Source organism: Staurois parvus, unplaced genomic scaffold (assembly GCF_062004578.1).
Source record: "Staurois parvus isolate SC_StPar_1 unplaced genomic scaffold, SC_StPar_1.0 ptg000402l, whole genome shotgun sequence".
NCBI classification, from domain to species: domain Eukaryota; kingdom Metazoa; phylum Chordata; class Amphibia; order Anura; family Ranidae; genus Staurois; species Staurois parvus.
This window is the reverse complement of record NW_028318198.1, coordinates 1,748,518-1,773,335: the sequence shown is the minus strand read 5'-3', so window position 1 is coordinate 1,773,335 and position 24,818 is coordinate 1,748,518. Positions and strand designations below refer to the sequence as shown.

The 24,818-nt window shown below is 43.0% G+C and overlaps 2 protein-coding genes across 2 annotated transcripts in view; one reads left to right on the top strand and one right to left on the bottom strand.

Moving 5' to 3' along the window:
- LOC149455135 (putative oxidoreductase ZK1290.5) overlaps positions 1–22,741 on the bottom strand; it is a 188,086-nt gene extending 165,345 nt beyond the window's left edge. The window contains exons 1-2 of the mRNA XM_089686594.1: positions 22,656–22,741; positions 22,484–22,553 (exon numbers count right to left, since the gene is read on the bottom strand). Of these exons, the coding sequence (XP_089542720.1) occupies positions 22,484–22,550 (67 nt within the window). The 5' untranslated portion in view covers positions 22,551–22,553; positions 22,656–22,741. The remainder of the gene's footprint in view (positions 1–22,483; positions 22,554–22,655) is intronic.
- A 113-nt stretch (positions 22,742–22,854) lies between these two features.
- The window catches only part of DPH5 (diphthamide biosynthesis 5), a 65,971-nt gene continuing 64,007 nt past the window's right edge, over positions 22,855–24,818 (top strand). The window contains exon 1 of the mRNA XM_089686587.1: positions 22,855–23,124. Coding sequence (XP_089542713.1) covers positions 22,990–23,124 — 135 coding nt within the window. The 5' untranslated portion in view covers positions 22,855–22,989. The remainder of the gene's footprint in view (positions 23,125–24,818) is intronic.

The window sequence follows — 24,818 nt, the reverse complement described above, 5'->3', positions numbered from 1 at the left end:
TGTTTTTGTTCTGGCGAGAAAAGATTTCATCCGTTTAAATGGGAATTATGTAACTGCGACTTATATTCTCAGAGACAGGTTCTCAGTATGGAGACTGGGACTCAGCTTGATAGGATAGAAGAGCTGCTGCTTCTCAGAGACCAAACATATAATACGCAGAGCTGGATGAATGAACAGCATTCAGAGACTCTGCCAATGGGCACAGACCCTTCTTGATTGCTAATGATTCTGGCAGAACAATCAGGGCAGAAAACCCTCTCAATACTAACTTGTCAGGATATAGCAGTAAGGGATAGTGCCAAGATTCTACCCCGGAGATGACAGCTTGGTAACCTGCTTCTTATACACTACACCAAAACATTAAATATGTCTGTAGTTACCAACATTTGTTCAAATTCTATCAAATAGATTAACAAATATTAAAGTGATTCTATAGGTTGGAATTTAAAAATTAAAAAAATAACAAATGTCTGCTCTGTGCAATGGTTTTGCACAAAGCAGCCCCAATTCTCTTCATTCTGCCCCCCCCCCCCCCCCAGAGGTCCTGGCTCCTACCCCTTACAGAGTGCCACCAATAGCAAGCATCTCGCTATGGGAGCACTCAAGCAGATTCACTCCCAAGCTGTGCTCCTGGGAATGGACATTGTCCATTCACACACAGAGCACTCTCTCCTCATTGGCTCAGTGGCTGTGATTGATAGCAGCAGGATCCAATGGTCCTCGCTGTTGTGTGAGCCAATGAGGAGAGAGAGACCTGGGAGAGCTGTGGCTCTCATGCACAATCGCTGGATCTAGATGGGGCTCAGGTAAGTATAAGAATGGGGGGGGGCTGAGGGAGGAGCTGTACCCAGAGGGTTTTTTTTACCTTAATGCATAGAATGCTAGAATGCATCAGGGTAAAAACCTTATGCCTTTAGAACCACTTTAACTGGAAACAATCTTTTCTGGACAGATGATTTCTTTAATTTTCTTGGAGCCACTCCATCAAACACCACCTTTAATGACTAGCTCACACCAGCTGCTGTGTTACAATGTGTGGTGCAATCTGGTGGGATCAGCGCACTGTTCATATTTTTTTTAATGAACTTAATTGAATTAATCTCACAGAGACATTTCATAAAGCTCAACTGCCGGTTGCACGGTGCGAGGCAGTGGATTGCCCCATACTGCATTGCGCTAGATAAACATACTGCACGCAGTACTTTTTTCATTGCACACCACCCGCACATCTCCCCAGCGCAATGGTATGAACCGGGCACACCAAAGACCAGGCATTTTGCCTTGTCATGCGGTGGGACTGTGCTGAAATAGCCACCCAACACAGTCCCACTGTATTTGCTGTGAACATACCCTAAGAGAGAATGATATACTGTACAGTACTCAATCATTTCACATAGAAAACCATCATTGCACCATATATTCTTATATATATCAAATTATCAAGGAGAATTAAATGTGTCACAATCTTTGGTGCAATCTGGTGGGATCAGCGCACTGTTGATATTTTTTTTTAATGAACTTAATTGAATTAATGTCACAGAGACATTTCATAAAGCTCAACTGCCGGTTGCACGGTGCGAGGCAGTGGATTGCCCCATACTGCACTGCGCTGGATAAACGTACTGCACGCAGTACTTTTTTAATTGCACATCTCCCCAGCGCAATGGTATAAACCAGGCACACCAAAGACCAGGCATTTTGCCTTGTCATGCGGTGGGACTGTGCTGGAATAGCCACCCAACACAGTCCCACTGTATTTGCTGTGAACATACCCTAAGAGAGAATGATATACTGTACAGTACTCAATCATTTCACATAGAAAACCATCATTGCACCATATATTCTTATATACATCAAATTATCAAGGAGCATTAAATGTTAAGCAAATACTATCAATTCTGTGGATGTATTGTGATAAAAAAGCTTCAAAACTCAAAAAAAAAAAAAAAAAAAAAAAAAAGAAGATTTGAAAGGGAGAAACAAGCAGTAACAGAAAAGGTATTTTATGAATGAGCAACAAGTTAATATTGCTTGTACCAGAAGAGACTACATTCTACCAGGATTATCCAATGCAAATGCGTTGAACAGCGATCAGTCAGACTGCATCTTTCATTATCTCTTTCAATTTGTCTTTTTGTAAGATGCTCAGACACACAGATGTAGCTTTTAATTTCCCAACATTTAGTCCCGGTTCACACTAGCCCAAAGTAGTGCGATTTTCAGTGCAACTTTGTAGTCCGACTGATACTTTTACACTCTCTAGCCCTGAAGATGTATCAAAGTCACAGAAACCTTTTGTAAAGTCTCAGTGACTTCAGTAATGTTACCCGGAACAGCTCTCAGAGATACATGGCATTTCACATGTCCTGCGACTTTGGTTCTAACAAATCAGACCTTAAGGGACAGTACCACAAAAATTTCTGCAGTGCTTTTTGTGGTACATTTTGCGTTTTTTTTCACACATGCGTTTATGCCATGATTTGCGTTTTTTAAATTAAAACACCCGCAAAAACGCACTACATGCTTTTCTGCAGCATCTACATTGAAGCCTATAGAACCAAAATACGCAACTTTTTGCATTTAAAAAAGTCCCTGACCCTTAACAAAAAACGCACCAGGTAAAAACGTGGAGATGTGAACCTAGACTAAGGGTAGTTCACACCACAAAAAACGCACTCCAGATGCATTCCGGATACGTTTTTGCTTACAGTTCACACCACACTTTGTTCTGGTCCAGTTTTGATGCAGTTTGCTATGCTCCAGAACAGTTCTGTGCAGAAAAAAATGCAGCATGTTCTCCCTTTTTTTCTGCACTAGAACCTGACTGGAACTGACTGCAGTAGTGTGAACTAAGGCCATTGGAATACATGGAAAACACTGTGCATGCATTTTTGATGCAGAAAAGAAACGCACTGGACTGCATCTGGTGTGAACTAGCCATAAGGCTAGGTTCACACCTATGCAGTTTGAGTTTGATCCCTTTCTGCAGTGCTTTTTGCGTTTATTTTTGCACATGCATTTATGCAGAGTTTTGCGTTTTTTAAATTAAAACGCCGCAAAAACGCACTACATGCTTTTCTGAAGCATCTTCATTGAAGCCTAAAGAACCAAAAAAACACAACTTTTTGCATTAAAAAAAGTCCCTGACCCTTAACAAAAACACACCAGTTGAAAATGTGGAGATGTGAATTTGTCCCATAGGAAACCATGTTAAATGGACTGTAGTGCTTTCTGTAAAAAGCTTCGGAAAACACACAGGTGTGAACCTAGACTAAAGGAAGTTCACACCACAATAAATGCACTCCAGATGCATTCAGGAAACGTTTTTGCTTTAGATTCACACCACACTTTGTTCTGGTCCAGTTTTGATGCAGTTTGCTATGTTCCAGTACAGTTCAGTGCAGAAAAAAATGCAGCATGTTCTACTTTTTATTCTGCACCTGGAACTGACTGCACTAGTGTGAACTAGGGCCATTGTAATAAATGGAAAACACTGTCCATGTATTTTTGATGGACTGGACCAGGGGCGGACTGACAACTCATGGGGCCCCCGGGCAATAGGGGATCATGGGGCCCCTGTGTCCTTGCCCAAACTGAAAAAAGCCTTTGAAAAAGGTACCAGGGGCAACTCATGGGGCCCCCGGGCAGTGCCCAAGTTTCCAAATGGTCAGTCCGCCCCTGGACTGGACTGCTCTAATGAGAACTAGCTCTTAGTTGCAGGAGTGTGAACTGAGCCTAGTGTCCTTTGCTAAGCTGGTGTAGCTATATGATTATTATTGGAAATGTGAGGTTTTAGTACTTTTTTTTTTTCTTTTAGGATTTATGATGTCAATCTGCAACTGTACATTTTGACTTAAAACAACCAATAGAGGAATTTGGTTCATATATGCAATATAATGCATAAAAACAAAAATATTTCACAGGTTTCTAGGATAGGTAACTAAAACTGTGCAGCTACACTCCTTTTTATTTCTAGCCTTCTATAATTATAGCCTTCTAGAAGTATATTTTGCCATGATTGATGTATATGGCAGTAAGCGTACAAGAGAGCAACGTGCGACTTCTGTTTTATGAGATCACATTACTTAGACTGACACGGTATGGGGTCGCATTTCTCGCATCACTGATTGTAATAGCCTTGCTGTCTGGTGTAAATTGGTATTCATCAGCAGTCAAACCCCATTCCATCATTTATCTGTACATTGGAAGAGTAACAGAAAATATTCTGCATTCAGGCATACTGCACCCTACAAATTGTTTTCGCTTTCTTTGAGTACTCTAAGGGCTCATTCACATGGACATATTGAAACATAACATATTTCAGCGCTGGGAGCCACAGGGGATGTGTACAGCCATCTGTATAGGTGAATTACAAGATGCAGCAGTACGCAGCTATATGCAGCTCTGTGTGTAAACATGCATACATGTACAGACGTATGCCCCTAGACACAGACTGTACGTATATGCATGTTTATACTCAGAGCTGCCTATACCAGCATCCTGTAATTCATTTGCAACACCTTTGGCTCCTGGGGTGCCAAAATACAGTCATATGCCCCAGTACACCTGTGTGCATGACCCATAGTTTTGGCTCTGAAGAAGGGAGTTCGTTTCCCGAAACGCGTCAGCCTATCCCAGTTTAGGGCACAGTATTTCATTGGACTGCTATTGCGAACCACCTGTTCTGTTTTTATTCTCTTTTGGTTTGTGAGTATATATTTACAGGTGAACCTTGAAAAATTAGAATATCATGCAAAAGTTCATTTATTTCAGTAATGCAACTTAAAAGGTGAAACTAATACAGGTGAAACTCAAAAAATTCGAATATCGTGCAAAAATTCATTTATTTCAGTAATGCAACTTAAAAGGTGAAACTAATATATGAGATAGACTCATTACATGCAAAGCAAGATAGTTCAAGCCGTGATTTGTCATAATTGTGATGATTATGGCTTACAGCTCTTGAAAACCCCAAATCCACAATCTCAGAAAATTAGAATATTACATGCAATCAATAAAACAAGGATTGTACATAGAACAATATCGGACCTCTGAAAAGTATAAGCATGCATATGTACTCAGTACTTGTTTGGGCCCCTTTTGCAGCAATTACTGCCTCAATGCGGCGTGGTATGGAAGCTATCAGCCTGTGGCACTGCTGAGGTGTTATGGAAGACCAGGATGCTTCAATAACAGCCTTCAGCTCTTCTGCATTGTTCGGTCTCATGTCTCTCATCTTTCTCTTGGCAATGCCCCATAGATTCTCTATGGGGTTCAGGTCAGCCGAGTTTACTGGCCAATCAAGCACAGTAATCCCACGGTAATTGAATCAGGTTTTGGTGCTTTTGGCAGTGTGGGCAGGTGCCAAGTCCTGCTTGAAAATGATGTCAGCATCCCCATAAAGCATGTCTGCGGAAGGAAGCATGAAGTGCTCCAAAATCTCCTGGTAGATGGCTGTGTTGACCCTGGACTTAATGAAGCACAGTGGACCAACACCAGCAGATGACATGGCTCCCCAAATCAGCACAGACTGTGGAAACTTCAAACTGGACTTCAAGCATTTTGCAGTGTGTGCCTCTCCATTCTTCCTCCATACTCTGGGTCCTTGGTTTTCAAATGAGATGCAAAAGTTGCTCTCATCAGAAAAGAGGACTTTGGACCACTGAGCAACAGACCAGGTCTGTTTTTCTTTAGCCCAGGTAAGATGCTTCTGACGTTGTTTGTTGTTCAGGAGTGGCTTGACAAGAGGAATACGACATTTGAAGCCCATGTCCAGGATCTGTCTGTGTGAGGTGGCTCTTGATGCACTGACTCCAGCCTCAGTCTACTCCACTTTTCACAATATTCTAATTTTCTGAGATTGTGTAGATTCACCTTTTAAGTTGCACTACTGAAATAAATGAACTTTTGCACGATGTTCTAATTTTTCGAGTTTCACCTATATACGTGATTTCATGCACCCGGGGGGCTCTGTAGCAGTATTTCTGCTACAGGGCGGCGTGGAAACGGTTAAAGTAGTATTAAACGTAAAAACCAAAAATTTTAGATATTGCAGCATACCAGTCATTAGATGTGCTGGCTGCATTAGTTTTTCTTTTTTTAGGCTTTTGTCACCACTCTGTTTTGACCTGGTGATCTGACCCGTAACAAACCTCCTGTATTAGAGTGCCTCAACTTTGCATGAAGGAGCTCAGGGGCAACCTTTGGACAGCAGCATTATCAGTCTGGGGGAGGAGGGGGGGTGTTAGATGTACTAACAGATTTTAAATACACTAACAATCTCAAACCAAACTCCAGCTAATGCTTATAATCAGTTACAACAAACAATTTTTTACCTTTTGGGATAAATGTTTTACATTTTAAGCACCCCTGCCAGAGTTAAATGGTTTGTCATATCCCTGTTGAAAAACAACAGACTTGATGGCTGGATCACCAGATGGAAATAGAAGAAAGAAAGCCTAATAAAAAACTTATACAGACACCACATCTGAGAATTGGTAAGCTGCAATATAATAAATGTTTGCTTTTGGGTTTAATACTGCTTTAACATATAGCATGTAAATTGCCTGAATACATCTCTTCACTTGTAATGCACTGTGCTGCAGCCCCTATCATCCAGTCAGAATGTATCCTTTACCTATGTAATTAGAAGTCTGGATGCTGTTAGGGCTCATTTTTACACTTGTGGTCAGGGGGCAGTAAAAATAGGCAGTTAAGCTGCAGTTTATCCCCACTAGAACCACCACCTTTAAGCTACAATGCCAGCCAGACATGGTTGTACATGTGGTGCGGCAAAAGTTATACCCTCCTGTTGTGGTCAGTACCACTACGGAATGTGATCCACTAAAGTGAATGGGGCCACACCGTGACTACGTGGAATGCAGTGGTGCATGCATGTAAGTTACAACAGAAAGTGGGTAGATGACATATTGTCTTCTCGCTACCTGTCCAATGCAGATCGCTTTTCGGCAAAGTCTGCTGCAACTGTAAACTGTGGCCCAGGGGCGGACTGACAACTCATGGGGCCCCCGGGCAATAGGGGATCATGGGGCCCCTGTGTCCTTGTCCACACTCAAAGCACACCCAAAAAAAGCCTATAAAAAAAAGGTACCAGGGGCATTTCATGGGGCCCCCTACTGACCCCAGGCCCTCAGGCAGTGCCCAAGTGCTCGAATGGTCAGTCCGCCCCTGCTGTGGCCTTATACCATATTTGATACATTCTTCCCATTTTTAACTGCTTTTGTTGTGTAGTCTCTGCTATTTATTTATTTATTTATTACAGGTACTTATATAGCACCATCAATTTATGCAGCACTTTACATATATAAATTGTACATTCACATCAGTCCCTAACCCGCAAGGGGCGTACAATCCCTAACTCAACTACATACTTACACATACTAGGGCCAATTTAGACAGGAGCCAATTAACCTACCAACATGTCTTTGGAGTGTAGGAGGAAACCGGAGTACCCGTAGGAAACCCACACAGGCACAGGGAGAACATGCAATCTCCAGGCAGGTGGTACCGTGGTTGGGATTCTAACAGACGACCCTAGTACTGCCAGGTGGAAGTGCTAACCACTTAACCACTGTGCTGCTTGAACTAGTCCCACCCTTCTCTTCTACATGACAAATAATTTCGTTTTCATCGCCTACATTTTTAATCTCTCTGGCACATCAGCTGATTAAACATAGTTTTTCCTGCAAAGAGCTAAAATATGCGACACTCCAACCTAAGCTGAGAGTATCTTGCCATCCATCATGAAGCGTGTTCCACAAACCTTCACACCTCATTCTAACCGCAGCAAGCCCTGAACTCAGTTCTGAAGCCTTCCACAGGGAGAGTAAAGGGTGTCTCTTTTTCTTCCCATTCCCACCAATTTTTAGTCCGGTCCTCACCCCGCCAAATTGTTCTCAGATGCTTGGCTGCCGGGGGTTGTCTTGGAAACTGGTGAAAAGGCAGCTTTCTTCCTTTGAAACCCTGGGCAACCTAAGAGCTGCGGGGGCCTCTGACACAGATCAATTCCGATTTCCAGGTTCACTGAACTCATTTTAAGGAGTAGAATATCCCAGGCTGGGTGTGAAAGGGTGATATGTACTCACAAAGAGAGTCCCTTACCAACTTCAAAGGCCCCCTCCTCCTCCTCCAGCCCCTGCACCCCACATCCTAGTTCTACTTCAGCAACAGTTACCCCAGAAATATGTACTCCTTACAGAACCCTCATTATCACTGTCATCGACTACATGGGGAACCACAGACATGATTCGATAGTTAGACCCAAGGACAGAATTCTGTAGTTACAATGCCGTATTTAGGCCACAAAGAATGGCAATACCAGAGAGAAAGCCTTTATTCAGATTAGAACATTGTTTGCCTAACAAGTCCTTAGGCTCCATTCACACCAATGCATTTTTAGTGCTTTTTGCTGAAACACACTACAGTCCATTTAACACAGTTTCCTGTGGAATATGTTCACATCTATGTTTTTTTGAGCTGCTGCGTTTTTGGGGTCAGGGACTTTTTTAAAAGCAAAAAGCAGCATTTTTTTCTACAATAGAGTTCAATGGAGAATCTGCTGAAATGCATGGTAGTGCGTTTTTGCCAAGTTTTTGCCGAGTTTTGCATTTTCATTCTGTCCAGCAAAAAAAAAATTGCACTGTAAAAAAAAAAAAAAAAAGCTGAACAAAACGCAAAACGCGTGTAGAAAAACGCAAAACGAACTGCAAACGGACAAAAAAAGCAAACTGCAGAGGTGTGAACGGAGCCTTACTGAGCATTTAGGGCTTATCTGCACAGACAATTGTCAGTCATCTTACCTGCATGGTATAGCTGTTCATTTTTTTTTATTTATTCCAGGTATTTATATAGTGCTGTCAATTTACGCAGCGCTTTACATATATATTGTACATTCACATCAGTCCCTAACCCTCAAGGGTCATACAATCGAAGGTCCCTAAGGTTGGCCATACATTATACAAATGTTCTTTAGAAAATTGCTTTAGATTTACCAAAAACCATATAATATGAGGTCAAACCTAAACAACACTTTCAACTGTATCCAATTAAGCAGGCCCTTGCACTACATATTTGAAGGTAAATCTAAAGGAAATTGGGCAGAACATTGTATAGTGTATGGCCAGCCTAACTCACATTCATACATACTAGGGCCAATTTAGCCAGGATCCAATTAACCCATCAGCATGTCTTTGGAGTGTGGGAGGAAACATGAGTACCCAGAGGAAACCCGCGCAGGCACAGGGAGAACATGCAAACTCCAAGCAGGTGGTGCCGTGGTTGGGATTCAAACCAATGACCCTAGTACTGCCAGGCGGAAGTGCTAAGCATTCAGCCACTGTGCTGCCTGTTAATCACCTCCTTCCCATAACCATTTGATAAATGTAAGAAAATAGTAAGCAACGTGGTAGTGTCTATTCCTTATTAACTATGGATGACCGCTTAATTCCACAGTTGTGAACAATTCATCATGGCAACACTCTGATCCTGCTGTCATGTAGGTTGCACCGTAGCATCCATCTATTTGACCCTTATTCATGGACAGGGAATTCTGCAATTAACTGCATTTTTTGGCAGTATGGGTATTTCAAATGAGAATGAACCATGTAATTTATCCTTAAAGCTGGCTGCAAACACATCAATTTCACAGGAGTCTCTAATCTTTTCAGTATGAGGGCCACATTGTATATTTTCCAAAAAATAGAGGATTAAAAAAAATCAATTTAATAAAAGAATGATTCAGATTTAAATGAATGTATAAACACATTCAGAAAATTTCAAAAATTACCCCTTTTCACATCAGAAGTCCCTACCTTCACATCAGAGTCCCCCTTTCGCATCAGAAGACTCCCATCACAACAGAGCTCATTAACACCAGTGGGCTCCACTATTATATTAGTGCCCCCCTTTCACATCAGATCTCCCTTTTTAATCAGAGGCCCCTATCACATCAGAAGCCCCCCCTTCACATCAAAGACCCCTTTCACATTTAGAGGATTAAAAAAAATCAGTTTATTAGAAGAATGATTCAAATTTAAATGAATGCATAAACACACTCTGAAAATTTCAGAAATGACCCCTTTTCACATCAGAAGTCCCTACCTTCACATCAGAGTCCCCCTTTCACATCAGAAGATTCCCATCACAACATAGCCCTCTAACACCAGTGGGCTCCCCTATTACATTAGGGCCCCCCTTTCACATCAGATCTCCCTTAAAGCATTCATGTTTGCTAATCCCTCCCCTTGTCCAGTCATAGAACGCTTTGTATTCTGTGAACTCATACACAAAATACAATGCATTCTGTGAATGGAAAAAGGAGAGGGGAGGGACAGAGAAATGACAGCGCAGCTTGTTTGTATGACAGTCACAAGTTTCCTCTGAGCGCCAGATGCGAACCAATAGCTAAACATCCCAGCATTGATTGAACAGCTATCAATTCAGGAGGTGGAATACACCTCATTACCCTTAAAGTGATTTTAAAGGGTACATTTTTTTAAAAATAACAAACATGTTATATTTACCTGCGCTGTGCGATGGTTTTGCACAGATCAGCCCCAATCCTCCTCTACTGGGGTCCCCCGCCACCCTCCAAGTGCCCCCATACTAAGCTGCTTGCTATGGGGGCATTCATGTGTGCTAACTCCCAAAATGGCTTTGTGTGCATTGGGTAAAAAAACCTTTATGCCTTTAGAACCACTTTAACAATTTATTACTCTGCACATTTTTAAAAGATAACATTGACTGCAGTTTTTCTTTAAAATGCTTAATTAAATAGCAAAACTTTAGTGAACAGATAAGTTCTACAATAATATTTTTGCTTAGTTTGCAAAAAAAGATACCTAATTTGAAACCTTGATAACAATGTTTGTATATATTAGTAAATATATATGGCTGAAGCCCCCACATTTTTGGAATCAAGGTTTAAATTAGGTCACTTGTGCTAACTAGCAAAATGGAGTGCTTTAAAAGATCTGTTTTGTGAACCTGTGATCAGGGCCGTGGATAAGTGGGTAACCCCCGTCCTCCTGTATGGGGCCCAGGCAGATTGGTGAATCGATGTGGGCAGGGAGGGTGATCAGCAAGGCGGGGGATAGAGCAGTTATTGGAACCAATCCCCTGTATAGCTCTCTCTGCAGCAGCTGAAAGCTGGTTTCTATCCCTTCTGGTTTCAGCTGCTGCAGAGAGAGCTATACAGGGGCACAAGTCTCCTGTAGGAGCACTGGAAGTATAGGCACCTGCTCTGTATTAGGAGCTGTGTGTACTTTTGATAAACAGAGTGCAGCAAACAAATGTCAAAGTGACAGCTCGGCTGATGCGTTCTCCCAGTGTAATCTGCAGGACTTGGCTGTCAGTGTGGCAGTTCCAATAATTGCCCCCTACTGCACTCATTACCCTCCCTGTGCACCTCACATTTCCCTCTGTTGCCCAGGCCCCCCCAGGTGCCCCCTACAACCACAGTGCTGCCAGCTTCCCTCCTTTCGTTGCCATGGCACTAGGACTATAGGATCCTAATAAGTCAATAGGATCCTTCAGGATCACTCCACAATGAGTGATCAGTACCAATCAATCACTGTATTCATTCAAAACTGGATGGAGTGGGGGAAGGTTCCAGTTAATATGTTGCATTTACCAGCCCTTTCTTTTCCTGAATGAACACAATGAGTGATCAGTACCAATCAATTACTGTATTCATTCAAAACTGAAGTATGGTAAACTGTGTTTTTATAGCGGGGGAGGGCCTGTCAGGTTGGCTGTATGGGGCCCCATGGTTTCTAAAAGCAGCCCTGCCTGTGATGCACTGCCCCGAGCACATTTTATTAGTAAAGTCTTATCAGCCTTTCTCTCTGCACCTCCAGACCACAGAGGTGATAAGCGACAATCAGTCAGCACAGGGTTAACACCTGGGCTAATAAGCACTCATGGTTCCAAAAGAAAGTAGTTAATGCCCTCACTGATCATGGGCCACCTTCACGCACTGTCCTACCAGTACAGAAAAGGACCAGCAGTGTGCGATGAAGAGAAGGATGTATTTGTCACCCTTCATTATCTTTAAGGGCCAGTTTGCTTTTCTGCAGTGTGTTAACATGTGTTACAACAAGACAGCCATTGAAATCAATGGATTACCAACGCACCAAAGTGTCCCCAAAATCAGACATTTCACATAATTTGTAACTTAACACAACACAACTATTATAGATGACACCGCTGGCAGGTAACACAGGCTCCTTCCAGGCTCAGAGCCTAAGTGACAGCTTGGTCTTCACCAGAATACGCCACAAGAAATTATGGGCTAGTGAACCTAGTAGCCCCGGGGCTATTTTGCTGCAAGCTGAACCAGGTCACGAGCCTTGAGTTTGCCCCATCAAAGGGTCACAGGACCAGATGGCTACATTAAAGAGACAGGAGGGACACGTAATGTTGAGCTCTTGGAAGCTAGTTTGTGTACACTGTTCTTGTCTACCTTAGCATTCTGCCATTGGTCATGATGTAATGTCAATGACTGTAACTTTCTTTTGTTCTACTTGAAAAAAAAAACTCTTAAAGTGGTAGTAAATGTTACCTTTTAGAAAAAACAAAAACAGTCATCTGCAAGTCAATAATATAATGTACTAGTATGCATCACATACTAGCACATTATGAAATACATACCTGTAAACTAAAGCCCTCCAGCAGCGCACTGTCAAAGCGGACAGGGGCTTCCATCTTCACCCGATCTTCTATACGGGTTCGTGGGCTCCAGTCTTTTGAATGGCCGAGCTGCGATGAAGTCATGATTGCGGCACTCTCAATGGACAGCATAGAGTCGAGTATGCCATCTATTGAGAGTGCATGTACTGGTGACATCACTGGCAGGTACCCACTGGAATACCTCCTCAGCGGTGCACGTTTACAAAATATTCATTTTACCTACAGATAAGCTTTAAAGTGATTGTAAAGGCTGAAGGTTTTTTACCTTCATGCATTCTATGCATGAAGGTAAAAACCTTCTTTGTTCAGCAGCTCCCCCAGCCCCCTCAATACTTACCTGAGCCTCACCGCGATCCAGCAATATCAATGACAGCCTCGACTGCCTCCTCATTGACTGAGATGGCAAGTGGGAGCCATTGGCGTCCACTGCTGTCAATCACAGCCAGTCAGCCAATGAGGAGAAAGACAGGTGAATGGACACACGGAGCAGCCGGTGCCCCCATAGCAAGCTGTGACAGGAGGAGTCAGGAGAGCCTGCGGGAGACCCGAGAAGAGGAGGATCCAGGTTGCTCTGTGCAAAACCACTGCACACAGCAGGTAAGTATAGACATATTTGTTATTTACAAAAATAAAAATGAACCTTTAGAATCGCCTTAACATAAGCTTACCTGTAGGTATAAATTACAAAGCGGACTTTAATACCACTTTAAATCTATTTAAAAAGAGGCAGCAGGTTGATGTCCAGGCAGAGGTCAGAGCAGGTGGCAGGCATGAGAGCAGTCAATGCCCAGGCAGAAGTTAAGGCAGGCAGCAGGCAAAAGAATAGTCAACGTTCAGGCAAAGGTTAAAGCAGGCAAGAGAATAGTCAGGGTCCAAGCAGAGGCTGAGGCAGGTGGGCAAACAAAGCTAATAACAGGAACAGGCAGATTTAGCAACAGGACCAGAAATGAGAGCAGAGTCAGGTGGTCCAGGTTGGTAAAGGTTTATCAGAAAAACAGCAATCCCATGCACATTAAGACATCCTCTAAGTCAGGGGTCTCCAAACTTTCTGAACAAAGAGCCAGTTTGCTGGTCTTCTGACTTTACAGGGGCCGGACTGTAACCAGTAGGAGGGGAAAATGCAGCAGAAATAGTTCCCAATCATTGGAATCAGTAGAAGGAATAGCACCCTATTATTGGTATCAGTGAGAGGAATAGTGCCCCAACATTGGTGTCAGTGGAAGGAATGGTTCCCCAACACTGTTATCAATGAAAGAAAATTTTCCCCAATACTGGTGTCAGTGGAAGGACCAGTGCACCATCAATGGTATTAGTGGGAGGAAAAGTGCCCTGTCTTCAGTGTTAGCGGGAGTAATAGTACTCTATATTTTATATCAGTGGATGGAATTATGCCCCATTGTTGATATCAGTGGTAGGAACAGTACCCCACTGTTGGTACCAGTGGGAGGAAAAGTGCACCATCTTTAGTGTTAGTGGAAGTAATAGTATTCTGTAGTTTATATCAGTGGGAGGAATAGTGCCCCAAGGGCCAGATAAAGGCAGTCAAAGGGCCACATCTAGCCCCCGAGCCGCAGTTTGGAGACCACTGCTCTAAGCCAATGAACATACCCTGTGTTAGGGATCTAACCAACGTACGCGCTGACCGATGTTCATACATATATGCATAATAAGCCATAGTCAAAAAGACCAAATGTCGACATGCACGCGAGACACTTTGCAGATGGACAGGACGAACCACCATACCACAGGCTGTGCGTACATGGATCCTACAGATTCTGTAATAGCAATACTCTATGGTGCTGTGGTAAACTGCAATGCATTTACATCGCCTTAGAATCCATTCACACCTATGCAGGTGTGATGCTTCATGCGAATTTTTTGCAGGTCTTGTTTAAGACAGCTCATTCATTTCAATTGGCTGTTCTGAGTGGAAAAAGCGAACAAAAGTGCATGACTTTTTTTTTAAAAAAGCTTGTCACATCAAAATGCATGATATTTTAATGTCATGAATTTTGGTACAAGTGCAAATGCATACATTAGCAAGCTATATTGGAGTGCCACTAAAAATTAATAGCACCACTGCAAGCCTGCAAAAGGGATGCGCGTTTTTCATGTGTTGCAGGAGTGTGCGTGATTTTGCACGCGTTCCAGCAAGGCACAAATGTGAACCTAGCCTTAGAGCAGGGGTAGGCAACCTTAAAGAGGTAGAGATCTACCTGAACAACATGGGAGAAGTCAAAGATCACCAGTCACAGTGTCACCTCCTCACACCTGATTTAAAATTCTAATTGCTGTACTACCTTGTCACAATCACGTGCATTGCACGGCAATCATGGGTTTAAATCAGGTGGTGAGGAGGCTACATATCGTCTCCTCACCACTGGTCAAACACACTTGGATTACTTTGCAGAAGAGCAGCAATACCTGCTGCACTTGTGAATGAGCCCTTAGTTACATCCGGCAGTGGCACCCTTAGGGCTCATTCACATGTAAAGTTGGGAGGTGGTAAACCCTGCGGTTGAGTCACAGTTTTACTGCCCCGAATCCCCACCCCCTTTAGCTGCTGAGGCAAGCAGCCAAAGGTGTACACGTGCCACAGCAGGAATTAAACCCCCTGTTGCTTTTGGTGGGTGCTACTGCCTGTCAGTCGAGGACCCATTTAAGTAAATGGGGCCACTCTGCAAGTGTCCCGAAACTGCTTGCTTCTGTGGGGTCCAAGGGGTTAAAGCAGGTGGTGAGAAAGTAACACATTGCTGCCTGTTTAACCCCTTGTTTGTGGTACTGCAGAAGGTTGCAGAGAAGCCTCGTTTACTTGAACAGGTCATGCTTGGCAGGTGCTACACCCACCGAACATGAAAGGCACTAGGAACTAGCACTACAGAGGAGACATCAACATCTTGATCCCTACTACAGCTCCAATTTTACAAGTAGTCCCTCTGCATTGCACTCTGGGATGGCGGTGTCGGCAAGCCCTGACCGTGGTCTACGCGTCACCTGGCCAAGATCTACTGGTTGCTGACCCTCGCGCCTTATATCATTGGGATGCCATTCAAAATAAATAGCACCACATTATATGTTATGTCCACTGCCGCAACGCAAAGATATAAATAAGCCCTGAAAGAAGTAGCTGGTCTTCGAACAAAGTAAACTCAAGATCATTTTCCCCAACCAATACCTCAATGGCCTATTTTTTTCCAACTACAGTTTACTAGCCTGAGCTGGGCTTCATCATGAAGCAATTAGCTGTACCCTTTCCTGGCCTTTCAGGACTTCAACTTTATCCAACACGAAAAAACAATTTGTCATCTGAAGATAACTGTGATCGTGGCGGTATGCAAGGGAAGGGCTGGGGGGTTAGTATCACAAATGCTTCCTTTTAAAGTGTTTGATGCTGGCAAAAATGACAAGCTTCAGGAAGAGTGGATTCTCCCTCCACACCCATCAAGATAAAAGACTTCCTCTTCTATGATTAAATGGACCCTCTTCCCTAAGTATGTCAAGACAAAATACAAGTATGAACATTTATAACCGGCATGTTGAAAACTGTTGGACCGTACTGGAGACATGACGAAAGATAATGACAGAAAAATAAATTACAATTTCACTAACAACCAAAGTAGAAATCTACTTTTAGTAGTTTAATGTATTGCTTATTCAAAGAGATGCAATAAAGGTCGATTTACTAAAAGGAGTTGAGACTGTTCAGACAATAAATTGTGTGGGAGCCAATTGACACTATTGCATTGCTGCATTGCAGTGCTATTAATTTTAAATGACATCCCAAGGAAAAGTACATATTTATAGCACATCTGATTTTTGGACTATTCTGGTGTGCTTGCAGCCAATAAATTTAAATGAGCTGCCTTACCACAAAGCACTTAAACTACAAAGGTTCAACATGCAGTGCTTTTCGCATAAAAAGAAATGTATTTATGGCGCAAGTAGTGTACATATAACTTCCTCATAGCAGACAGAAACACTGGGATGCATAACCATGAGTCCAATAGACCAGTCTTTTATCAGGTACATCAGGGGTTGAACACCGGTAAGCAACCTTTCACAAGATGCAGCTCATCCAGGGAGACAAAAAGCATAAAAACACACACAGCAGAGGGCGCCTTCGAAGTGCAGCATTAACCACTTGCCTACTCTTACCCCCTTCGTGCCCAGGCCAATTTTCAGCTTTCAGTCCTGTTGCACTTTGAATGACAATTGCCACTGAGTTTTTATTTTTTGAACTATAAACAAAAAAAGAGCAAATAATTTGAAAAAAAGTTTTTCTTTGTTTCTATTATAAAATTTTGCAAACAGATAATTTTTCTCTTTCACTGATGTGCGTTGATGAGGCTGCACTGATAGGCAGCACTAATGAGGTGGCACTGGTAGGCATTAATGATGAGGCACTAATGATGCTGCACTGATATGAAGCAATGATGGGCACTGATAGGTGGCACTGATGGGCACAAATACTGGGTGGCATTTCTGGGCAATGCTGGGTGGCACTGCTGGGCGGTACTGCTGGGCACTGATGATCAGGGCACTGATCAGCATTGCCCTGATTATCAGTATAGATCTGCTCTGTGACATTTGTTGGTTATCGGCAGTACTTTCCTTACTCTGTGACAGCGTGAGGAAAGTGCTGCCGATAGCCGGCAACTGTATTTACTTTGTGAACTGCTGTGTCATTGGACACAGCTGATCACGTGGTAAAAGATCACAGACAGCGCCGGGTGCACGCCGCTGGGGGCGCATTCTGGGAGGACGTCATATGATATGATTGGACAACCACGCTGTAGCCATCATTTGGCTATAGCACGGTTGTAAACCCTTACATAGACACAGTGAAGTGACTGGCCTCAGGTGATACACAGAGATGAAACAAATCCTCCTACATAAGTTCTACCTGTTTATCTGCAGTCTTCTCTATGGCCATTCAAAGTGCTGAATTTTTACAGCTTGTCTGAGCAGAAAGAAACCGGGGGCGGGGGAGCTGAAATTACACTCAGTGAGGAGAATTCTGTGTGCTGTTTGGACATAAGGGACACACCTCCCTTCACACAGTACACAGAAACAGAGCTGAGGCTTTCAGTCACAGGCTGTGTGCTGGAGATCCCTCGAATGTCACCTTTTACCTCTTGGTGTCAGGAAAACTTGTCAAAAGTGATTCATGCTGATAGAGGAACAAGGCAGCAGACAGAAATGCCACATAATGCTCTTAACTGAGACAAATACACAATATAGAGGGATATGATTTGTTCATATTTCATGTCTGAGGTATACAACCACTTTAAAACATTTATTGCATGATAAAAAAAAACAATTGGCAACTCACATGAAGCAAGTCTGTGAAGGCATGTACAGCATGAAAAATCAGGACATCAAAGGAACCTTGTAGGAGACTAATAGTCTCCATAAAGAGTACCTGTCACTGACCATGCATGCACAAGAGATGTTGTTCATCCCTTGTGATAGTTATAAAGTTGATACAAAAAACAAATTAAATGGAAATACACACACTCACATACATATATATATACATATATATATATATATATATATATATATATATATATATATAAATAAAATTAAAAAAATGTAAGAGCTCCCATCATCCGTGTTAACATGCACATAGGTGATTGCAGCACACATGAGGTATCACCACAAAAAACAGAATGAGTGCTATAATACTAGAACCAGACCTCCTATTTGACTCTAAACTAATAACCTGTAAAGGCTTTTAAAGTGTCACCTATGGATAATTTAATGAACTGTAGCAATTTTAAAATGAGACATTTTAGGTATGCAATCACTTGGCATAACATCATCTTTTATATTTTCCCATTAACTTGCTATCAAATTGTGTTTGTGTGCATCAAAATTCATCAAAGTATATTTTTTCCTACAAATTCATAAATGATATACTACTGCGCAATTATCGCATGACATAAAAAATTGCAACAATGACCATTTTATTCTCCAGGGCCTTTGCTTTCAGAAAACATATAATGTTTGGGATTCTAGGTAATTTTCTAGCAATAAAATGCTGACTTTTACATTAGAAAAATTTACCTGGACAGCAATTGGTTAACCTTCTAAAAGCTGACCCACCACACCACAGGCGCATACACTGCATGTGGTTGCAGGGCAGCACCATTCACTTGAATTGGTGACATTCAGTTGTGGCACCGCCTGCCAAAAGCGACTTTTCCTGCAGCCGCAAACAAAAGAATTGTGACTCCAGCAGGTGTACAGCCCTGAGTGGCTGCATGCCCTAGTTTAGGTGTGCAGTCAGATGGTGTTAAAATCGCAGTTCAACCACCTGCTGTTACATCCCTCTGTGTGAATGAATCCTAAGTGTTCTGTTAAGCTACTTTCACAGTGCTCTGTATGAAAAGCGCATAAAAAATGCATGTGCGTTTTTTACGTGTTTTTCTGCAGTGCATTGCATTTTTTCTGCATTTGCATTGCGTTTTTCCCCACTGGAAAAAGCACTTCCAACAGTTGCTTTGCGTTTTTGATGCGTTTTCTATTCATTTCAATGGAGGGATGCATTTTTGGTGCATTTTTAAAAAAAAACACAACTGAAGCACAACGGACCAGTGCGAAGAGCTCCATAGGATTTAAAGAGATGCATTTTTCTTTCGCTTTTCTTCAGCTTTTTTTAACTGAACAAAAATGAATCAGTGTGAAAGCAGCATAAAGGCACTGTCGCTCTGATCCATAGCAAAAACGAAGTAAAACTGCATATGCGTTTTTGCAGCGATTTTACGGCAACTGCGGAATGTTTTTCATAGGAAAGGACTCAAAACGCATCAAAAACACAACATGGATTCAATTTTGGTGCGTTTTTGCCGTGTTTTCAATGCATTTCAATAGGGTGGTGTGTCAGGTAAACTTTGCTGTGGGCGCAAAGCAAAACATTGCGCCCGCAGCATGTAAACACCTCATCAGCTATTGCAGCTCAAGGGGGCAGAAACGCGGCCTGAACTGTGAATTTTTTTGCTGTCCCCCAACCGCAGGTCTAAATGAAGTCTTTTTCTCGATCATATGACCTTTGTTCTCGCTGCATAAGGGGCTTAGAGAGGTGGGGGTGTAGACTGCCGGGGGGGGGGGTATCAGCAGAAGGCTGAGGAACAGCAGTACATTGATCTTCCCAGTGAAGAGCTGTGCAGAGAGTATGTCAGCACATCTGATCATTGCAGGACAGGCAGGCTGTGCTCCCAAGTAGAATGCAAAAAAGTACAAGGACCATGCTGGGATGGATGCACTTCCATGGCTTGGGATGGATGCACTTCCATGGCTTGGCATGGTCAGTTTGAAATAAAAAAGCAGAGCGACTGGTGGGATCACCAGGGATTTCACACAAAGGAAGCAATACAAAGAGGACAGGATACTATTTCATACAAGTACATGGTAACGCAGATCCATATCAAGGATATGAAACATTGGAGTAACTTACACTAAGATTTGCCATGGCTGTGAAGCACAATGTCGCAGCCACAGCATGTGTACAGCCCTGAGCAGCTGCAAGGCTGTGTTTGGGTGGCCTGTCAGGTGGCCACAAAACCACGGCTCAGCTGCATGATTTTACTGCCCCTTGGTGGAACATGTATCTCCATTGCAAGATCCCCCTTCTATTCATGTTCCAGCAACAACAAAACATTTCTGCTAAATATAATTATTAAAAATTAAAGTATAACTAAAGGCAAACCTTTTTTTTTTGGTTTTGGATAGAGATGGAGTAGAACATCCGTCAGGTTTTTATTACTAAAATGATATATATAAGCTATATATAAGCTAAAAATATATAGCCTATATCACCGCGCCAAAAATGTGAAATAATTTATATCAAATAGAACTCAAACTGTGACTGGAGCTGCTATTTTAAATAAATTAAAAAACATAAATATATAAAAAATACCATAAATAGCGCTCACTAATGAGATGCAACACTATCCCCAACTGAATCTCATTAGTGAGCGCCGTTTATGGTATTTTTTATATATTTAGATTTTTATTGCAGTCTGTGCCAGTGCTAGGCAGATTCACCCTCTCTATTTGTCCTGTTTACCATCATCATTGAAAGTAAAAGAAACCCAACATTTTGGGTTGCCTCCAGAAAAGTAAGAGGAAAAATCTTCCAATGGGGACACTGGTTTTGGTGACCTAGGGGGCTCCAAGGAATTCCCTTAATTTGCAGGGATTTTCTCTAACTTCCTGTTTAGGCTATGGGACCGGAAGTGAAGGTAAATCTTCCCAATGGGGTACAGATAGCAAAAATTAAACTGACATTGGTTATAACCCTCCGTTACTCCGTCTATTCTACCAAAATTAAAAAAAAAGTTCTGCTTGTAGTTGTGCTTTAACTCCTCCCATGTTTATCTTTCTCACTGGTATTATGCACAATTCAGTCTCCCAGCCAGTCAGTCCAGCGTTGCCCTGCTGTGATCCACATGCTGGGTCCTGTGCCATCATCTTCATTGATGTCATCATTGGGACCTGGCTCCTTCTTCCTGGTTCCGGCAGTCCAGCCCCTTGACACCGCGCTGCTGTGGCCTCCCTCCTCCAGCCGATGTATGGAACCTGAAGCTTCTTGGAACAAGTGCATATCCCAGAAGGCTTCACAGGGAAGAATGGTGAATAGTGGCCAGGGGGGCAGAGCGGGCTTAAAGTGTTACTAAACCCACAACAGCATAATCAGTCTGTATATGCAGTAAAGCATGCTTGTATTTTTTCACTGTGAAACTTAAGGGGTTAAACCTCTGCATTGTGTAAAAATTATATTTGATCCTGTCCTCTCTGATCCTCACCTTCTTATACTGTCCCCAATCCATCTGCTGAGAGAACAGAGCCTTGGGGGCAAGCTGCACAAGCTCAGTTTGGTGCGTACTTCTAGAGAGTTTTTTTTTCTTGGGAGAGTGCATGTAATCAGCACTGTCTAGACCAGCAATGGGCAAACTACGGCCCGGCGGACCTTTTAATCCAGCCCGCGGAGCGTGATACATTGGCTGTCAGAATGTGTGTAGGCGGGGCAGCGTGACGAACGTGAGGGGAGCTAGGCTCCTCTCACAGTCCGCTCTGAAGACCGGAACGGCGCGGGAACACGGCGAGAGGAACGCGCGGAGCAAAGGTAAGTGAATTGACACGGGGGACTTGGCTTACTACTTGGGGGGGAATAGTACTATGGGGGATGAAATAATATGGGGGATGAATTACTATAGGGGGGATGAATTACTATATGGGGGATGAATTACTATGGGGGATGAATTACTATATGGGGGATTAATTACTATGCTTAATATGGGGGAATATTACTATACTTACTATGGATGACACATACACATCATTCATCTACTCTTGGTCCGGCCCCCGGGTCCAATATATGAACCCATTGCAGCCCTCAAGTCAAAAAGTTTGCCCACCCCTGGTCTAGACAGAGGGTCAGAAGTTATGCAGCCTCATAGGACAATCAGGGGAGAATGAAAACTCCTCCTACAAGCTTTAACCAGTGCTCTGCTGAACACTGGTAGAAGTCACAAGACCGCTATATACTGCTGAAGAGAAAAGGTATTTAGCAGTTTATATTTACTAAAATAATTGCATTTCCATCATCTGTGTACTGTGGGAAACCAGATATAGTGAATGACGAGTCCTGGGTTTAGTAGCAAAAGAAAAAACAAAGACAAACAAACTTTTTACACTGCGGGGGAAGGGAGGAGTGCGATATCACCCTGTTCATCTCCTGACTGAAGGTCGGTTTTAACACAAGACTTACCCAAACCCAGGACTGGGATCTTCAGTCCATTGGAGAGAGGCACAGTGGGGTATATAGGAACTTCCATCACCTGCTCAAAGTATCAAGAACAAATTAGAAAACTTTTTTTTACACCCAACAATCAGAATTATAACTCCAAGCACGATGTCATAGCGTTTCACGAATTTGTTACCTAGAGCGTGAGCCCGCCGGCAGACCACTAGTAAAACTATGCAAAGTATTGCCCTCAACAAACATGGCCGCCCGCGATGGTACAGGCAGCATCGCTGTAACAGGAGTAAAGATGGCGGCCGCGCCGTAAAGCTGTCTAGAACTACGCCAGTAGTTAATATGGACGACTTTACAGCGCGCAGGTCAAAGGATGTTGTTTACCGCAGCCGTATTGTGGCGTCGTCCCGTAACTGTCAGCGTGGGGACAGGCAGGAGGAATCTATGCCAGCCAATGTACAGAGACATCTCCCGGGTGTGCCATCCATCGCTGCTATCCTTCTCCAGCCGGGAGGACTATGCTGTACCTCATTGGGTTAGGTCTGGGGGATGCCAAGGATGTGACAGTCAGGGGCCTGGAGGTGATCAGGAGCTGTGCCCGGGTCTACCTGGAGGCATACACCTCCATACTCACCGTGGGCAAGGAGCACCTGGTAGGAGCCATTCTCTGGACTTCTCTCTATTACTGATGGTTGTATATAGGATGCAGGATGTATACAGGGCTGACTGACTTCTGAGCATCACTTCTATGTGGGGGGCAGTGATCTGTGATGGGGGATCTGGAATAGTATTGTAGGATTTAGCTGATAAACCATTGGCCTGGGTAGATGTGGGCTTAAACTGGAACCAAAGGGAGGGTTATACCCCCGTCTGTTTGTTTTGCCATCTGTGTCCCATTGGGGAGATTTCTCTTCATTTCCTGCCCTATAGACAAAATAGGAAGTGAAAGACAGTCCCTAAAAGTGAGGGAATCCCTGGTTGTTACTAGTAATGGGCTTGGGTGTGTTCGCTCTAAAGCTGGCCATACACGGCTCGAATTCCTTAAGAATTTTCTTTCGAATTACGCACCATTAGTGGGTCACAGAAACGGCCAGTTTTCATGTGACCATTGAATTTGAGTGATCGGGCATTTTGGGAATTTATGGAAAAATGAACATCAATGATGGGAGAATCGTGTGAGAAATATAAACAAAAAAGAAATGAGCGTGAGCTGGAAAGAAAAGAAAATTCTTGGCCATGAAAATTCTTTTCTGAAGCAACATGAGGTTAAATTGAAAGTTAGGTTGGTTGATTTTCGAAATCAATGGTGGCACCATCGGGTTACAAAACGCACTCAATTTCTGATTTTCTAAAGAACATTTGTTTTGAATTCAACCCATGTATAGCCTGCATAAGATCTGAGCCCACCACATCATCTGCAACCCGGGGTATTCCCTGCCACACCCATTGTGGATGTGAGGGGTGGGGAATGCCCCTGCTGCCAACAATTATTCCGTACAGGTGACAGCCCCCTGCTGAGATCACTCGTGGGTTTGGATCCTAATCCAAACAAACCTCAGCTCATGACTGCTTGTCCCTATTGGAAGATTTCCCCTCTACTCCTGCTCTATTGAATACCCAAAATTTGATAAACAGTTCTACTCTTCGATCTGCCCAACCAGGTAGAACCTCCTGATCTTTTGAATAAAGTTGCAAGGACCCAACTCTACTTGGATACGGTTTATGCATCTCTAACTTCCCCTCCTGACAATTATGTTCCCTCTTATTTGACTGCATGGGAGAAGGATTTCAATACTTTTCACTGGAGCAAAGGGATTACGTTCTCTGTTTTGCTTACAGTCTTCTGTATCCTCTAGACTCCAGGGATCAGGCTATAAATCAATACCTAGATGGTAGGGGGTTCAACTAGGGTTGCCACTTCATCCCACAGGTTCTGGGACTGATTACGGTAGTAATTAAACTCACTTGGAGTCTTATCTGCATTAAATGAGCCTCAGAACCTGTGTAATTATTATGTTCGGTTTTAAAGGGATGAGGTGGCAACCCTAGTTGTCCAACAAGATGATGTAAAATGTTCCCAGAGGTTACTCCTAATTGCTGGAGAACCTAAGTGTGCAAATTTCTATATATTTTGGACATGTCCAGGTATTTGTACTTTGTTTATCCAGGGTATGGTAACTGAACTTGGATCTTACAGGCCTATCCCTAGAATTCAACCCCACTGCATGCCTTCTACATCTCAGAGCGTTATCAAATTGGAAATACCACCACTTCTTGGTAATCCATCAATTAAGCCAGCCATAGAAGGTCCGAATCTCGGCTTTTGTACAACCAGCCTGTCAGATTT